General features: G+C 55.1%; 1 protein-coding gene across 3 annotated transcripts in view; it reads right to left on the bottom strand.

Annotated features, from left to right (window-relative positions):
- The window catches only part of NMNAT3 (nicotinamide nucleotide adenylyltransferase 3), a 51973-nt gene that overhangs the window by 22681 nt on the left and 11415 nt on the right, over window positions 1–17877 (bottom strand). For 2 of the 3 annotated variants that reach the window (XM_041004179.1, XM_041004196.1), the window contains exon 2: window positions 8914–9063. In XM_041004179.1, coding sequence (XP_040860113.1) covers window positions 8914–9022 — 109 coding nt within the window. In that variant the 5' untranslated portion in view covers window positions 9023–9063. The remainder of the gene's footprint in view (window positions 1–8913; window positions 9064–17877) is intronic. The other variant, XM_041004188.1, reaches the window with a different exon arrangement.

Genomic DNA, 17877 nt, shown 5'->3' with positions numbered 1-17877 from the left:
ATGCTGCTCCACTTCTTATGCTGCTCCCTGCTAATGCGCCTGGGAAAGCAGCAGAGGCAGCACAACACTGGCCCATATCTGCTCATTGGGCATTTCATTCTGTCATCTCAGGGTAAGCTGCTTGTGACACAGGCATCCCAGAGGAGCAATGGTTCAAGTCCTGGCTGTTCCCATCCAATTTCCAGCTAATGTGCCAGGAGAGCAGTGGAAGGTGGCTCCAACACCTGGGTGCCTACCATCCACGTGGGAGAGCTGGATGGAGTGCTGGGCTCCTGGCTCCGGCCTGGTCCAGCCCCAGCTGTCGTAGCCATGTGGGAAGTGAGCCAGCAGATGAAAGATTTCCTTCTTTCTCTAGAACTCTGCCTATCAAACCAATAAATCCTGAAAAAGACAGAAAGTTGTGTAATGGAGTCCCATGGCATCCTGGGAAGATGTGCCTCCCTGAGCAGCAGTCCCTGGAGATGCAGCCACGTTGCTCCTACAGCCTGCCTCGTCTTGCTGTCCAGGAGCCCTTGGTGTATATCTGTGGCCCCAGGGAGGACAGTCAGGTGGACTCCAGGGTTCGTCTATGGTGAACATAGCTGTGATGAACATTCATGTGCAGGTTTTGGGTACGAGAGGGACTGCAGGTCACATACAGCTGTACAAGAAAACTGTCAGGAGTGGTCAGTCCCTGCCTTCTTTCCACCACCTGCCGTCCCCACTGACAGTGGCGTTGGTAGGAGTGTCGTCGCCCCTCGCGGTGGCTTCCCATCCGAGTCCCCTCTGCTGTGGAACGTGCCCCTCCACCTCAGGCCGACTGCAGCCTGTTAGGCCTTTAGAGGCCATACATACCCTCAGGAGGAGCCCGCACTGGCTGTGTGGTGGACGAACACAACGGAGAGCAGCAAAAGCTCCCTGGGTTGGCTGTGGCTTGTATTTGGATGGGAGAAAGCAAGAGGAGGCTGGCCAAGAGTGGGCGGGGCGGGTACCCCAGGGGCAATGAGGAGAGCGCACCAGCAGAGGCAGGACGGACAGCTCCCCCAGGAAGCACGGCCCCTGTGACAAGCACGTCACCCCTAACCTGCCTGGGAACTGTGCCACAAGGACCCTTCCAAGATCCGTCTCCTTGAGCCACTAGAACTCACACAATACACATTATACAAAAAACTATAAATCATCTGAACTTATGTTTTGCTGCAAAACAAATTTATCTTTCAGTTCCACTCTCCTACCCCAACTTTTTGAAATACCCTTGTATGAGGACAAAGAAAATACACGTTTATGATTTAACCACTGGAGTCTTTCTTCTGGAAAGAACCTGGAATGTGGCACGTATAACCTTCCAATCGCTGAAGCCCCACACGAGAGGAAGAAATGGTCTCAGTTCAAAACAATTGCCGGAGTAATTCAACACTCTTAAATCTATCTGCTCTAGAAAAACCTTCTAAATTAGAAATGTGAAAACGAACAGTTTTTCAGACCAGCCCGAAGAAGTGCCCATGAATATATATTAAAGTTAGTCTATTCGATTAATAAATGTCCGTGTGAGGCTGAGATTAAAGTAGCCTGCTGAGCCTATAGAATACGTACTCATGTTCTTGCAGTGTCCCCCGCCCAGGGGACCCAGGCCTGGGGCCGTCGCTGCCTTAAATGGAGTTATCATTGCTTCATTTCCCCTTATCTCCCACTGCACTGTCCCTCCATGCCAGGATGGTGCCAGGATGCATTTAATCCTCGCTGTGCTCACGCCAGGCTCACGGGGCAGCAGACTTCCATGCCACCGCTGGACACTCAGCAGACATTATTTCACACAGGAATCGCTGATGCAAATGATATTACAATAAATACACTTTGACTTTAAAATGCAAGTCGCTGAGAGGGGAAAGCAGGGGCCATAAAACACCTCATCGCCCCAGGTTGCCCAAATGCGGGAAGAAGGCGGCTTTGGGCTGTGCTGTCATCTTTATGATACAACTTAATCTGGGCTGCCACCAGCAAGGGGCTGGGGTAGGCAGGGTCAGCGTGAGGCAGGATCATAAAGTATTGAGAGCAAGGGCTCAGGCAAACGGGAGGAACTGTTGGTGGTTTTCTCATTTCCATGCATAGATATGAGAACATTATGTTAACCTGTCCAGTTCTGGCTACTGACATGGGGGAAGCCAGCCCCGAGGCACAGCTCCTCAGCACACAGGGAGGCCGACCTCTCCTGGGTGTACTGCAAGGCCTGGCGGCTCCACAGACCTCAGTTGATCTCAGCTGGGAGATGAATAAGCCTGCAAAGCAGGGGGCTCCTACTGCGACCTTACGGCCGGGCATCACGGGCTGCGGACACAGAGAGAGCGGCTCAAGGACACGTGGCCATGGAGGGGGTCTGCGGTCAAGGGTGACTCCAAAGCCAATGACGTCACGGGAAGGGCAGCAGCATCCCCCCTAAGGCCACTGTCACACTGCAGTTCTTTCTGTGTTGGTGGTGGCCCCTGAGATAAAACAGAAACAGGAGAACCCCAGGACTCAGGAGTGAGCCAGGGGGCAGGGCTGCACGAGGGCTGGAGCAGGACAGGTGCAGTCGCTCGCATCCCGCTGAGGCAGGGCAGCAGCCCATGCCCAGTGCTTTGCCCTAAGCCCGGAGGACCATCTCTCTCTCTCCCGCCCAAGAGGCTTCTGCTGAGTCCATCAAAGAGCGATCATAACAGATACATAAAGGATATCATAAAAGATACATAAAGTCTGGGTCTCTGGGTTCAAACCAGAGTAGAATCAGAGAACAAGATTTGCAATGGACAGTTCCTGGGCATTCAGGAAAAGTGATGGCTGCCCCACGCCACCAAGAGTTGCCCAAGTCCTCTCTCCAGTTTGCAGGGATCCCAGGTGAGCAGGCACAGAACAGCCTCCCTCGGCACTGGGCAAGGCTGTACAAGCTCACCTTGGCAGGAAGGTGGAACATTCTTGGGTGACCAAGGTGCAGGCTGCTGGAGCTGTCCAGGGTGAGGTCTGCTCCCTCGGGTGAAGAAGGCCTGACTGCTTAGCATCATCACGCCCGCAGAGCTGTGGGTTACCTAGAGTTGGGTTGCCGAGGCACCTGCTCCCTGTTCCCGTGACACCGTCAGCATTTCCCAGTCTCGGATGCCTGTCCTTCCCCACCCCAGTGCCTGTGACGACCCCTTCTCCAGTTCTGCTCCCTGTCCCAGTGACACCGTCAGCTCCTCCTAGTTCCCTACTCGCCATCCCTGATGAGACTCCATTTTCTCCTCTCTGGGGTCTGCACCCGAGGTCAGCCCTTTTCAGGAGACTTAGGACAGTACCCAAAGCCCCACAGCCCTCCAACTTTCACCACATCCACCTAGCAAACCACCTTTTTTTGAACCCAGCAACGTTCTCTGGCGAGGGGCTGCCTGGGCATCCAGAAGCAGCTGGAAGAGCCACAGGCCTCACGCAGTACTGACCTCAGGTAGACGGCTGCTTTGACTACATAAGCAGCTCTAGTTCTCATTGTTTCACATGGCAGGTCTTGTGTTGCCCCTCCTCAAGCCTCAGCAGCACTTTCCTAGCAAGTCTTACTCTGCCAAAGATGAGAGAAGCCACACAGCAAGGGCCCTTCCGACTGCTACCAAGCACCACGCTCAACACCCACCTTTGTCCTGGCTGCTGCCCTCTAGTGACAACAGGACAGCAGGCCAGGCTGTCCATCTGGGCTTCGGAGGCCCTGCCCTCCGGCTCTGGCCAGGCTCCCATTGCAGCCACACCACTGAGGCCAAGAACTCTCAGATTCAGCCTAAATCTGGCTACTGTAGCTTGTGTGTGTGTTTTTTTTTTAAATCCTAACATTTATTACTTATTTTTACAATAATGCTTATTATATATAATTCACTGTTTATATTTCTTATCTCAGAAATTTTGCAGCTCTTAATTTGATAACGTCAGAGTCAAGGGAAGGTTGCAAGAACAGGATCCGCAATGTTTACACGCAGGTGCTGATTCCCTGAACGGGACCGCCTCCATTGCTTCCTTTGCTGCGCTGTCCTTCTCTCTCATGCACCTTTCCCAGGCAGCTGGGCAACCTTCAGACACCTGTCCCTGTATTCCTAAATACTAATACAATGATAAACAACAGGAAAACCACAAGGCTGTAACACAATTCTCCAACTTAGAGAGCAGATCACACGTCCCACTTGCCCTAACCACACAGTACAAGGTCCAAGGTCACAGATTGCCTCTCGCCGCTGTGGCTCGCTGGGGTTTCTCAGATCTGGAGTGGCTCTCTGGTCTCCCAGGCCCATCCCTCTGCGAAGTCCTCTGTGACAATCCCAGGGTGTGCCCTTCCGGAGGGGACGCTACAGGCGGGTGGCGTGTCCTTCCCACGCGCCACCTCTGTGCGTGCCTGGCAACCCGAAGGCCCAGCTGCTCTGCACACGAACCACGTGGTTACGGTCTGTCTGCCAGACTTCTCGGCTACAAAGCTATCATTATTTTTTTCCCCTTCAGAATGAATAAGCCTCCTGTCAGAAATGACTTTGTGACCGTGTAAATTGCCTGTGATTTCAATACACTCCTTTTAGGATCCATTAGGGCTTTTTACATAAATCAATAATTGGGGTGAGTGCCAACCGGTGATTTGACGATTCTACCATCCCTTCTGCACTGGCACTCTGTACTAAGAAAGAACTTTTTCTTCTCTCTCATTTGTTCATCTGATTAACCAACACAATGATTTTTTTCTTCCCAGTTTAGACTCAGGAATTACAAATCTACTCAATGAGCCGCAATCCTTTACTTCATTATTTATTTTTAAGCTCAGATTGGCAGAGGCAGGCCTTCAGCCGGCTCCTGTGTGCCTGGGACACGTGACCACTCTGTACGCTGCTGTACTTCCCAGCACAAGGAGTCAAGGTTATCTTGTCCTTTCTCTCTCCAGTTCCAGAACTGGTTTCCTAAGCAGCCGTTCCAGTAGAGAACGGTCTTCAGGATGCAGGTTCACACGGTGGCTCCTGGGGTTGTCATGACTTCCATGCATATGCAGAGCGGGCTATGATACAGATGTGTCTGTGTCCATGGCCACGCTCATCCATTCCCCTGCTCCCGTATATCCACCCACGGACCCACGGACCTCTGCACCATTCTTCCCACCTTACTTATCATGAGTCCACAGCAGACCTCTCCAATCCCATCCCCACAGCACAGTGCGTTTCCGGGTCTTCTCTGTCCGCATTTGTGACTCGCTCCTCCAACACTGAGAAAACTTGTAAGATCCGAAGTGACTGACTGACTGACTGTTCACTTCTCAGGCACTCAGAAAGGAGTTTGAGGATTGTTAGACCATGCATCAAGGAGGGAAAAAAAAAAACCAATACAAACTGGAATTGAGTATTTACAGCCAAGGGTTTTGTTTTCCACAGCTTGTAACTGCAGGCCATGCAGCCCCCACAGTCCTTGAGCACTGTTCCCGGCTTCTCCGGGGAAGCCAGGAGCTGTGGCCGCTGACTGCTTAGACAGGGTACACCTGCTCCCAGGGCCACTCCCTCGCCTCCGCAGGGCAGCTCAGACCTCCCTGCTGACCAACGTGCAAACTGCACCATGCTCCCACCTCCCCCAAGGACTCTCTCTACTCTCTCTCTAGCTGCCTCTGTTCGTCCCTGGACGTAGGAATAGCCAGTCTGCTGGGTAGCGATGCTCATTTCCCAGATACCACCACCGCCCACTGCAGGCAGCTCAGTCTGCACTTGGGATTTTCCAGTCTTGAGCTAACCTGAACCTGCTCAATGCCGGAGACGCCTTGTTCTCCGTCCATCTTTGACACAGTCTCTCTGGCCTCCTCCCACCTCGTGGCCTCCTCGGGTTTCTCTGCGAACTTCTGTCCTTCCTGGACTGCCTGGTACCTCTCTCCTGGGGGGACTGCTCACCCCCGTGGGACTCCTGCACGTTTCCCAATTGGGCACGCCTGCAGCTGAACTTGCCTACTGCTCTCTAGTGGCCCGCCTCCAGGATGCCCTTCCGTGCGGGGCTCCGTCTCTGCCTCAGGCTACATTTTTTATGAGTTTTACTTTCCAACTCCTATCAGCTGTTAATTTTTCTCCATTGCCATCACTACCTCTGTCAGAACTATTGCCTCAAGGGACGGCACTGTGGCATGGTGGGTTAAGCTTCTGCCTGTGCTGCTGGCATCCCTTATGGGTGCCAGTTTGTCTCCCGACAGTGCCACTTTCGATCTAGCTCCCTGCTAGTGTGCCTAGGAAACAAGAGAAGATGGCCCTAGTGCTTGGGACGCTGTGCCTACGTGGGAGAACCTGATGAAGCTCCTGGCTCCGGCTTGGCTCAGCCCTGACCATTGCCACCATTGTAGCCATCAGGGGTGAAGCAGCTGATGGAAGAGCTCTCTCGGTAACTGACTTTTTAAATAAACAAATTTTTAAAATAATTACCTCGGGCCTGGCATGGTGGCCTAGTGGCTAAAGTCCTCGCCTTGAACGCGCCGGGATCCCACATGGTTGCTGGTTCTGGTCCCAGCGGCCCTGCTTCCCATCCAGGTCCCTGCCTGTGGCCTGGGAAGGCAGTCGAGGATGGCCCAAGGCCTGGAGACCCTGTACCTGCGTGGGATACCTGGAAGAGCCCCTTGCTCCTGGCTTCGGACTGGTGCAGTACCAGCTGTTGGGGAGTGAACCAGTGGATGGAAGATCTTTCTCTCTGTCTCTCCTCCTTCTGTATGTCTGACTTTGCAATAAAAATAAATAAATATTAAAAAAAATAATTACCTCGACTGCTTTTTAACAGGCATCTCTTCACACTGCATAGCAGATGTGAGTATGCACAGCATTGAGGACAGAGAGAGAGGCAAAAATCCTCATCTTGCTCTGAGGATAAAAACAGACTCTTTACAAGAGGCCTGCAAGGCTCTCACGGCTTGCTCCCACTGTCCCCGAATCCTCGTGCCAACTCAGGTGATGCCCCACTCTTGGGGGCCTCCTTCTCCTCCCCCACAGGCCTTCGCGTATGCACCTCCACCAGCAAGGCCACTCCGTCCCCGCATCCCGGGCCAGTCACCGAGGCCTCAGCGTCCTTCCTGTTCTGTAGCGAGGTCCTTAACGCCCTCAGAAACACTCTCCGAGACTCCTCGCTGCTCATGCCAACGGAACTGGGAATGTCTCTCCCAGACTCCTCGCCTTCACCAACCCCACGTTGCTCACGCTGGTGGAATTGGGAATGTCTCCCTAGTGGTCTACACCATCTTGGTCATTTTGCCCTTGTTGCATCTGACTGCTGTCATACCCTCAGACGGCCCCAGGAACATAGGGGCAACCTGCCCTACGTCCTTGCACCTGGCACAATGCCCAGCAGACAGACTCAGCAGCAGATGTGCTGAGTCAACAGAGGTGGCACGGCGGAGCGGCAGGGGGCATGCCCACGAAGCAGGTGGCTGCTCCACCTCCCTGGCTGTATGAGCCCAGCGTGCTCATCGGGGCAGCGAGCGAGTAAGTGAATTCATCTTCCAGGGTTGGAATGAAGGAAGCTCGTGCGATACCCCGAGCACAGTAGCTGGGCAGAGTAGAGAGTAGAAATGCGCAGTAAGTATATAAAATGAATAGGTGTTAAAGAGTTGCTCAATGGATAATTATTAATTTAACTGACAATATTTGTTTTTTCAAAGAGAAATACAAGTGGGTTGTTGCTGAAATACAGGCCGAGGGCCAAGTTACATTGATTAGAAATAGCAATCTGTCTAACTCATAGAAAACAGAGTTCAGACTTAACACAGCCTCTTGAGTAAGCTTGAGACTTAGTGTTGGGAAAACCACCACTCCACGAGGGAATGCATCCAACGCCGTGTGGAAATGCAGGCTGAGCTCTTCACCCGTTCACTGAATGCCGTGGGTCTCTCTGGAGTGACTGACTGGCCATACGCCGGGAGAGACCGTTTCTATCCAGACTTAGCAAAACTAAGACAAACCATCACAAATGAACTTTTAAAATCCACGGACACCCACGAGCCAAATCTGAGCATCCAGGCTATGTCCATGATGAAAGGTCTCCCTGTAGGAGATCCTGCCCACGTGGCCCAGCCCCTGTTGCCCCAAGCATTCTTCGAGGCGAAGGAGCAGGAAGTGTCTGCTGGCCACGAGCTGCTGCGGCAGCGCAGTCTGAAGAGTGGCTCACAGTGCAGGCTGCTCGCTACCAAGCATTCACACACCTTCCTCATTACAAGGGCTGAAGAGACAAGCCTGGAGACACAAGGTCTCTGCCAGGTCTCACGCTGCCAAAGGGAAGAAACACACAAGGGGAGGCCAAGCGCGCCTGCGGGAAGGGAGTGGTTGTGAAGGGGAGAGAATTCCAGTAAAAGGAGAGCCGCAGCAGACCAGGGGTGCAGGCCGGCACCCCAGGCCGTGGGGAGTACACACACACCTCACTGCAGACCAGGGGCGCAGGCCGGCACCCCAGGCCGTGGGGAGTACACACACACCTCACTGCAGACCAGGGGCGCAGGCCGGCACCCCAGGCCGTGGGGAGTACACACACACCTCACTGCAGACCAGGGGCGCAGGCCGGCACCCCAGGGGTGCGGGGAGGAGCACACACACAGCTCACTGCAGCAGACCAGGGGTGCTGGGAGCTGGCCAACACCCCAGGCCGCGGGGAGGCACGCGCACACACCTCACTGCCGAAGGTTTTCACACAGCCTGAGGAGCGGCTGATGACCGTCCACTGGGCTGTGGAGCTGAGCCCTGGGAGCACCCAGCAGTTAGGCCCAGGCTGAGGCCCAGGCTCTGCCGAGGACCGGCTGCCTTCCCGCAGCTGTGGACAATGTAAGCCCAGTGAGGAGGGGCATGCTGAGCTGTGCTCCGACTCCCTGCTGGGGCTAGCACTGCACAGCACTATGGATACAACAGCAGCTGCACAGTGGATCCCGGCTCCACGAGGCCCGTTCAGGAACCCATGACTGACCTGTGTCGTGGAGGTGGTCTCTGGCCACTTCAAACAAGCGAAGGTGCATGTTGGTGATGGGGTTGAAGGAGCCACAGGCCAGCAGCACCACGGGGATCCGGCCCTTCATCTCACCAGGCACGTCCACGCCTGCCGCTGCTGCCACCCTGTCTGGGCAGGGGCAGAAATCATGTCAACAGTGTCACATTGTGACAGGCATCTGACCCCCAAGCCACAGGCTGCTCCTTCTCACCGGCAAGTGGGCCAGGGAGACCACCACGGCAACTGGCGAGCTGCCTGTGGCACGACGGGGGCTGTGCCAAGTGCTGAGCTGGCTCAGCCACCTTAGAAGGCACTGGGCCATGGTTGGGGCCCAGGCAGCCTGACCCTAGGGGCATGTCCTGCCCTTAGTTCCCACCTTGGGGTCAAAATGCAACATGTAAGCCTCACCACAGTGTCACCTCACAGGTCCCAGAGCGCACTGGGACTTGAAACAACGTTTAATGTGAAGTCAGTGCAGACTTGTGCGATTCTCCTGTGTCTCACACACACACACACACACGCACGCACACACACTTCTCCACAGCAGCGTCAGAGTAAGCTGTGCACACAGCACCTTCCTGCCTCTAAACCTACCAGTCCATTTGCTGAGAGCAAGGCATTTTCCAAGCTGACTGCAGCAGGGTGGCGGGATCAAGAAGCCTAGTGATTGTAGGACTGTGACCAAATCCACAGGCCTTGTTCCACCTTGCCCTGCTGGCCCCTTGCTCGGGCTCGTGCAGCCTGAGGAGGCCCACCCTCCCTCTGCTCCCTGATGGATGTCAAAGGAGAGAGCCTGGGCTGCAGGACAGGCTGGCGGACAGGGCCCTCCTGCCCCTGCTGGGCAAGAGCTTTGTGGCAGGTGGCTTCATGTACACTTTCAGTCCTGCGTCTTGCAGCTGTGAGATTCAGGGCACATCACAGCCTCTCTCAGAGCCTCCGTGTGCTCATCTGCAAGGTGCAGCTAACATGAACACAGGCGCAAACAAGTGTAGCAAAGCCTAGTGTGGCTATGGAGACCAGGCTGCCAAGGGCCCACGACCAGGGAGGAGGAGGTGCTGTGTGCCCAGCAAGGCTCACCTTCGCCTCCTCCTCTGAAATGGGGGACAGGCTCTCTAATCTAATAACAGAGCTGCAGAAAGAGGGGGCGCCCCTTCGGAGAGGAGATTACCAAGGCACGGCTGCCTTTTGGCTCTCCTGCACACACTCTCACTCGGAGAGGCCCTGGGACCCACAGCTCATGGGCTGTGCACAAGTGGGACAGTGGCCTTTTCCCTGCTTTGCACTCCAGCCTCTGCACGGGCTGTGCTCCTGCACGCCGCACACTCCCAGCAACCGGCACAGATGAGATCATCATCTACGACTTCCGCCACCATTCACCAACTCCCTGCTAGGTGTGGGTGTGGCTCGGTTAGGAATGCATGTGGCCGCCAGTCCTGGACAGCTAACCTCTGTGGCTCATTTGCTACCCCAGCACATAAAACATCTAGACCTAGGCAGCGAATGGCATCAGATTACAGGCTCCAACAATGACCTGGCTTCCCCCTGGGGTCTTGATGCTGCAGCCACCACGATCTGCAGCAGGCCAGGAGGAAGGCCAAACAGCTGAGTCACAGCTCTCTTCCGCTTCATTAAAGACTCCAGAGGTGTTCAGGACCTTCCTGCAGAGGGCTTTTCTGCCTCACTGGTCAGAACAAGGCCACACGGCCGCTCTAGCTACAAGAAGAGGCTGCAGAATCCATTTGCTTTGCAGCCTCTGCATTGGGAAGCAGCAAGGCAAAGGAACTGGGGATTGGAGGACTCAGTGCAGTGTCAGCCACAGAGCAGGGACACAACTGGCCAGGCAGTGGGCAGGCTTTCCTGGCACTAGGAGCTGGGCAGGCACAGGGCTGCTGAGGTGAGCTAGATCTCCTGACCCCAGAGGTTGGGCAGGCAGGCAGAGGGCGGCAGGCAGAGGGCTGCTGGGCTGAGCCGGCTCTCCTGGCACCAGGAGCTGGGCAGGCAGAGGGCTGCCGGGCTGAGCCAGCTCTCCTGGCACCAGGAGCTGGGCAGGCAGAGGGCTGCCGGGCTGAGCCGGCTCTCCTGGCACCAGGAGCTGGGCAGGCAGAGGGCTGCCGGGCTGAGCCAGCTCTCCTGGCACCAGGAGCTGGGCAGGCAGAGGGCTGCTGGGCTGAGCCGGCTCTCCTGACCCAAGAGGTTGGGCAGGCACAAGGCTGCTGGGCTGAGCCGGCTCTCCTGGCACCAACCTTGTCTGAATATCCATCACCTTTCAGGGAAGAACACCTGCCCGTGTGCCTTTCCTACCCATCAGACAGCACATCCCTTGGAGCAAGTGGGACGTCTGCTTTGTTTCTGGATGTCAGCTGCCAGCCTGGAGCTCCCAGGAGACGGAGGTGCTGGCCAGTTGCTGGCTGTGAGGCCCAGGGCACCACCTGGGCACCCAGAGCACAGTGGTATGGGGTCCTTATCTTAGTTTCGGCTTTGCTGCTGCAGCGGACGCGCCCCCTGCTGGCAGGTCCCTGCAATATCACCTGGCGAGGCATCCCTTGGAGGAGAGCAGCTGTTGACCACACTTACGGAGCTCTTAAATGCTCTTTTTCTTTTTGATGAAATATAAATTTCCATGGCCATTAAAACAGGTAGCTGCAGCACCCCACAGAGTAATCTGGGGTTTTGAACCATTTTTAAAAGGCTCTCAGAAACTGTAAATTAGAACATTTCCTTGAATAGAAGGACATCAGAGGCAATGATGTATGATGTTGGGGAGAATAAATAACTTTTCTTTTTCAAAGATTTACGTAAAAGGCAGATGAAAAAGGAGGGAGAAGAAGGGGAAGAAGATGATGGAGCAAGCATCCCTGACTTCTGGTTCACTCTAAATGCCTCTAACAGCTGGGAGTGAGACTAGGGAACCCACTGCTGGCATTATGACCCGCTGCCAGTCCGTATCGGCATTTGGAGGAGACAGAGTCGGGGCAGGGCCACAGCTTGATCCCAGGCTCCACATGTGGGCTGTGTGCATCCCATTCTGCCTAGCTCCTGCCCTGCTGGCTCTTCCACACCTTCTCCTTCCTGTTCCTAGTCAAGGGTACAGCGTGTGTGCCCACCTCTTCCATGGGGACTGTGTCCCGTCGGAGGCTCATCACGGGCAGCAGGGCACAGCGTGTGTGCCCACCTCTTCCACGGGGACTGTGTCCCGTCGGAGGCCCATCACGGGCAGCAGGGCACAGCGTGTGTGCCCACCTCTTCCACGGGGACTGTGTCCCGTCGGAGGCCCATCACGGGCAGCAGGGCACAGCGTGTGTGCCCACCTCTTCCACGGGGACTGTGTCCCGTCGGAGGCACATCACGGGCAGCAGGGCACAGCGTGTGTTTGCTCAGGCTCGGGAACGAGGTGAGACCACCTGTACCTATGTGTGCTGCACCTTGCTTCAGTTGCACACCCCCTCTCAAGCCAAAGTCAGAGGAATACAGGGATAGAATGGATATCGACTCACCCTGCGTGACCTACAGCAGACTCAACCTTGCTCTGATTGGAAGGCGAACTGCACCACACACTCAGTAAGATGCATGCTGTGGAAGTGCCCCCTCTGCCCTGTTCACCTGTGTCCAGATGAAGTCAGTGTGGGAACATTGGCACTGAGCATGGCTGCTCACCGGGAAGCATATGAGGGGGCATGGTAAGCCTTGATGGCGGCTGCAGGCTTTAACAAGCTGGGAAGGAGGTACAGGGCTTGATGAAATGATCATTAACCTGGAGGCCGGGCAAGCAGGCCCACCTCCAGTCCCTGGCCTGCTGGCTCCAGCCCTCCCACCTCCCACATTTACATTCACCCACTACTCCCTGCAACATGCTGCTTCTGCAAATGGGAGTTATGACCTTGGAAATGCCCTCAGCACAGCTGCCACCCCAGGGCTCTGTCCTCAGCATGTACTGCCCCCCGGAATAGTCACCCCACCTCCCTCCTGAGTGTGTCAGCCCTGCACATTTACACATCTTTATCGCCTCCTGCATCGGCTGTAGAACAGCTGCAGGCGCTGGACTAGGCAGCAGACCAGCCCAGAGCCTCCGGGGGCTGCAGACACTGGACAAGGCAGCAGACCAGCCCAGAGCCTCCGGGGGCCGCAGACCCTGGACAAGGCAGCAGACCAGCCCAGAGCCTCCGGGGGCCGCAGACACTGGACAAGGCAGCAGACCAGCCCAGAGCCTCCGGGGGCTGCAGACACTGGACAAGGCAACAGACCAGCCAAGAGCCTCTGGGGGCTGCAGATGCTGGACAAGGCAACAGACCAGCCCAGAGCCTCCGGGGGCTGCAGACACTGGACAAGGCAACAGACCAGCCAAGAGCCTCTGGGGGCTGCAGATGCTGGACAAGGCAACAGCAGACTGGCCCAGAGCCTCCAGTTGGGGAGGCTGCCCTGCCCTGCCCTGCAGCCCTGGGAGAGCAGAATCCTGTGTTGTCTGATGCTCAGGTCTGGGGCGACAAGTGATCTGCAGCAGCCACAGGAAATGCATGCAGGCACTGACTCAGGGCTGCTCCTGCTGTCTGTGTGAGTTTGTGGCTGTAGCTGAGCTGGGGAAGGGATGGGAGGGATGCAGCACCAAGCATAGGCCGTAGTGCCATGGAGGCCTGGGGTCTGGATGAAGCAGCTGAGTGGTGGAGGGGCAAGGGGAAGGCTCACCGAAGCCCCCAGGGCTCTGCGGAGTTTGAGGAGGGAGGGTCTCTGGAGGGTCTGAAACAGGTGCATGCCTGCTGGGAGTTTTACTGAGAGCAAGTGCTCTGCAAGTGCATCAGGACACATCAGGCAGGCTCCAGCTGCCCCTGGGCTCCTGGGCCCGTCGCCAGGGGCAGTCCCCGTCCCACCCAGAGGGCCTTCGCTGCTGCTGCTGCCTCACCTGGGTCAGCCAATGCCCCCACAGGCACCAGCTCTGACCTGTCGCAGGGCAGCTGGGGAGGTGACGCTTGGGAGGCAGCCAGTTTCCCCGCAGTGAGCCCGGCTGGGATGGGGCTGTGGACACAGCCATTTATTACAGACATAAAGCAGGTGGCTCCTGGCAGCGAGGCAAAGGAAACCACAAACACCTTTCATCATACACACCTCTTGATCGGGAGTCTCATCTGAGAGAAAACAAGAAGAGAAGGGTTTGTACTCGCAGGGCTGACGGGCACATTCTTCAGTAACCTGACGTCACTTCCATGACTGGGAAGGTGTCAGCTCTTCCCCAAGGTAATCACGCTCGACACAAACTCTGGCGCTTTTTCTTTCCAACAAGGCCGGGCTCATTCGTGTAGCTATGGGCATGGGGCACAGAGGAGAACAAAAGCAGAGTGGCACTTGCCTTGTCGGGGTGAGCAGCTCAGCCTGCCTTCCCCTGGAAGACAAGATGCCGACTGAGTCCGCCTCCTGACCATGGGAGTCCAGGGAGACAGAGGCCTCTTGGCAGCCCTGTTCTAGTAGGTCCAAACAAGTTCATTGCCCCATGCTCCCGAGTTGGGGGATAACTGCAAATGGTATGCTAAAAAGGAGGTGTTGGGACAGCCACCGGGTTTACGGAGGGCCAGGCGGGGCTGGCTTGGCATACCAGGAGGCAGCGGCTCTGCTGAGGAGCCTAAGCAACTTCTCCAAGCTTCCGTGCGCTACAGGGGAGATGGAGGCGATGCCCGTCACCTCCCAGAACGCTCACAGGAGTCTCGTGCAGCACGTGGCCCCAGGGCCTCTGGGCTCCTTTCCTGCTCTGCTCCCTGTTTACAGTGGGACTCTACCCTTCACACCTGCTTCCAGACGCGTGTTGTCTGGTTAGTTCCCCGAGGGTGGCCCTCGGGAGCTCACAGGCCAGCATGGCCTGGGACATGTCACCCCGGGACAGTGTTCTCGACGAAGGCCAACCCCATGTCCCACCGCGACAGCCTTCCACACAGCACCAGCCCTCACAGCTCAGCTTTCTGGAACTAAGCAGTGGTAGCCGCATGGCCAGGTCATGCCTTCTGATGAACAGCTACGCCCCAGGTCATGGCTGCTGGCCAGCTCGCTGCAAGGAAAAGGGCCAATGGCGAGAAGCACCCAGGCTTTGCCATGCAGGAAGCAGTAGCAGAGAATTAAGCTGACAACCAGCAGCTTGCCTTGCAAGCGCCAAGCATCAGGCCTGCCCTGCAAGGGTGAGATCCATTGCTCAGAACCAATGAAGGGGACCCCAGGTCAGGCAGAGACCGCTGGGACCTCTCAGCACCTAGAAGCACTGTCTTGGCAGGATCCCCTTGGGGAGTGAACCAGTGGATGGAAGATCTTCCTCTCTGTCTTTCCTCCTGTCTGTATATCTGCCTTTTCACAAAAAATAAATAAACCTTTACAAACATTTTCTTTTGTTTTATGCAGTTCCATAGGCTCTGGGGTTGCCTCTGTCCTTCCCCAGGGTCTCTTCCTCTCCGCTCACCCCACTGATTTCCCCAGTCACAAGTCCGTCATGCTGTTATTGAAGTGTTTCCCGACAATGTAGGCATGGACATTGTCAGAGAGTCCACCATCTTGCTGTTAGGATGTATTCAATTCTTTCACTGGGAGTCCGTCTTTGGTCTGCATGTACGGAGACAAACAGCACTTTGTCTCCATATCTGAACATATCAGTCCTGCTACACTGCCATTATATATCCTCTAAAATACAGAGCCAGTGAGCACAGGCCACAACAGGGTGGAAACAACATGAATTTAACAAACATGTTACACAAATAAAAATGCATCACAAGAGTGGTGATAACAGGAATGAAAAACCTTCTTGTAGGAGCAGATGCCAGTGTGTGACTCTCGTTGCACTGAAGGAATTACAATTAAAAACTAGACCTTCACTATTGATGATGTGTAGCAAAACAGAGTTGAAATGGATGTTTACAAGCAACCCATCTCTTATGGACAATCAATTAATGATCACAAGGACTTTTAGCACTTGCCAGCCCTGCCCTTTGTAGAACCACGGACTTGATGCTGGCTGACATGTGTCTGGGCTGGACAGGCTAAGAAGCCCGATACAGGCTCCAGCATATTACACATGACACTCTGGCTGACCATGCACCAGGATTCCTCTCTCAAAGTCAGACCTTAACTTTCCTTACTGCCAATGATATAAAAGCAAGGAGGCTAGTTGGCTCCTTGGCTCATGACACACAGCAATCTGTGGGGGCACATGCCACGGCTTCCTCCACCCTGCAGTGAGGGGAATGCAGCTGCCCAGGCATGTAGGCAAAAGGCAGGGCTGGGTTCAGATCAGGCAGAAGGGGCTGGCCGCAAGGTCAATGGTGCAGCTCGAGTGTCTCCTTGCCCAGAGGTCAGGTTAAGCCTAGGGCAGCTCCTGCAGGAATCAGCTCCACAGTGAGGACACTGAGGCTTTGGGTTCATGCGAGTTCACCTGTATGGGATAAACTTACTAGTCCATGAAGTCCATTCAAGTATAAAATGCAGTGTGGACTGAGATGTTGTAGGCTCATTGCTGTCCAAGAGCAGAGGTTGCAGAGGGAGTGTGGTGTGACCGAGGAGAAGTCCCTCGCCATTGCTGCGACACTGCCACTCCCCTGTCTCCTGGCCAGGAACCCCCAATTTTATTCTGCATCAGGGACGAAGGACATAGACCCAGTCATGAACCATCATGAACCATGCATGACAACTCACCCACCATGTTGGTCCCATCTGCTTGGCCAGTGAATGGCTAGATGTGGACATGAGTCCATTTCTGGCCCGTGAGCTGTAGCATGAAGTGCCAAAGTGACTACAAAGACGCCTCAGGTCTCTCGGCTGTTCACATCCACCTCCAGCCCACTTTAGGCTGTTAGCATCCACCCTACTAGCCCATTGTAGGCTGCTAATCTCCATGTCCAGTCCACTCTAAGCTGTTCACCTCCATGTCCAGCCCACTTTAGGCTGTTAGCATCCACCCCCCAGTCACTGCCCTGTGCTTGGGGCCCTCTCTCTGGGGAGGTACAGCCTCTACCTGCTGGTCTGCACACTTTTGTTGCTGTCCTAATCTCTCTACTAAGTGGAAGTGATGGCAGAAAGTTTACCAAAGCAGGTAGGAGTTTGGGTCATCCTGGACAAAATTCCAGCATGTACACAGCTGCTGCAAGCAACACAGTTTAACTCATGAGCCTGTTGGTCGGCTGTGAAACTGGGAACTAAAAGAGTTAGACAACTGCATTCACATGGCCAGGAGACAGCCAGGTTCCCAGGCCACGGGCAGCAGCGGAGAGGCTGAAGGGCAGACGTGTTCTGTTAGTCACATGCGCGTTCATGGACCCGATCCTCGGTTATCCATGGTAAGCACTCCCCTTGCTCCAGGGCTCCGGTGTATGGCTCACTGTCCCCCTATTCTCCTACCCCTGGCACTCCTGGCTGGGGTGGCCCACACTCCAAGGCTGCACTGTATGGCTGAAGCACTGTTGGGAGCCAGTGTTCGCCCAATGCTGATGACAGGAGATTTTCAAACATAGCACAAGCTGAGAACATGTCAGAGGATCACTTTGATAGCTGTCACCTAGAGTCTACTATTAATATTTTATTATGTCTATTCTATCACCTAGCTATCCCTCCATCCATTCACCAAGCCAGCTCCTGTTTTGGATAACATAAGATACAACATAAGATACAAACAAGCAAGGCATTTACCCCTATGCACATGCCACTTCAACACACAGCATTAACTACAGTTTTGTGCTGCTTTAGCCTTCTGTTGTCCTTCGTTTGACCCCGCCATGAAATGCACAGTTCTCCAGGGCACAATTTGATGAGTGCCAACAAGTGCGCACACCCAAGGAACTGCAGCCCTTCACCCCAGAGTCCTCTGGGGGCCCCTTCCTGAAGCAGCCACCCTTCCAGGCTCAGGGACCCTTTCACTGCTGGAGTCCCCCGCAGGGGCCCCTTCCTGAAGCAGCCACTCAGTGTTGTAATTTCTTCTATCATAAA

The sequence above is a fragment of the Ochotona curzoniae genome, unplaced genomic scaffold (genome assembly GCF_017591425.1).
Source record: "Ochotona curzoniae isolate NIBS_2020 unplaced genomic scaffold, NIBS_Ocur_1.0 contig_1302, whole genome shotgun sequence".
Taxonomy (NCBI): domain Eukaryota; kingdom Metazoa; phylum Chordata; class Mammalia; order Lagomorpha; family Ochotonidae; genus Ochotona; species Ochotona curzoniae.
Note: the sequence above shows the minus strand (reverse complement) of the source record. Positions and strands in the feature narration are given on the sequence as shown.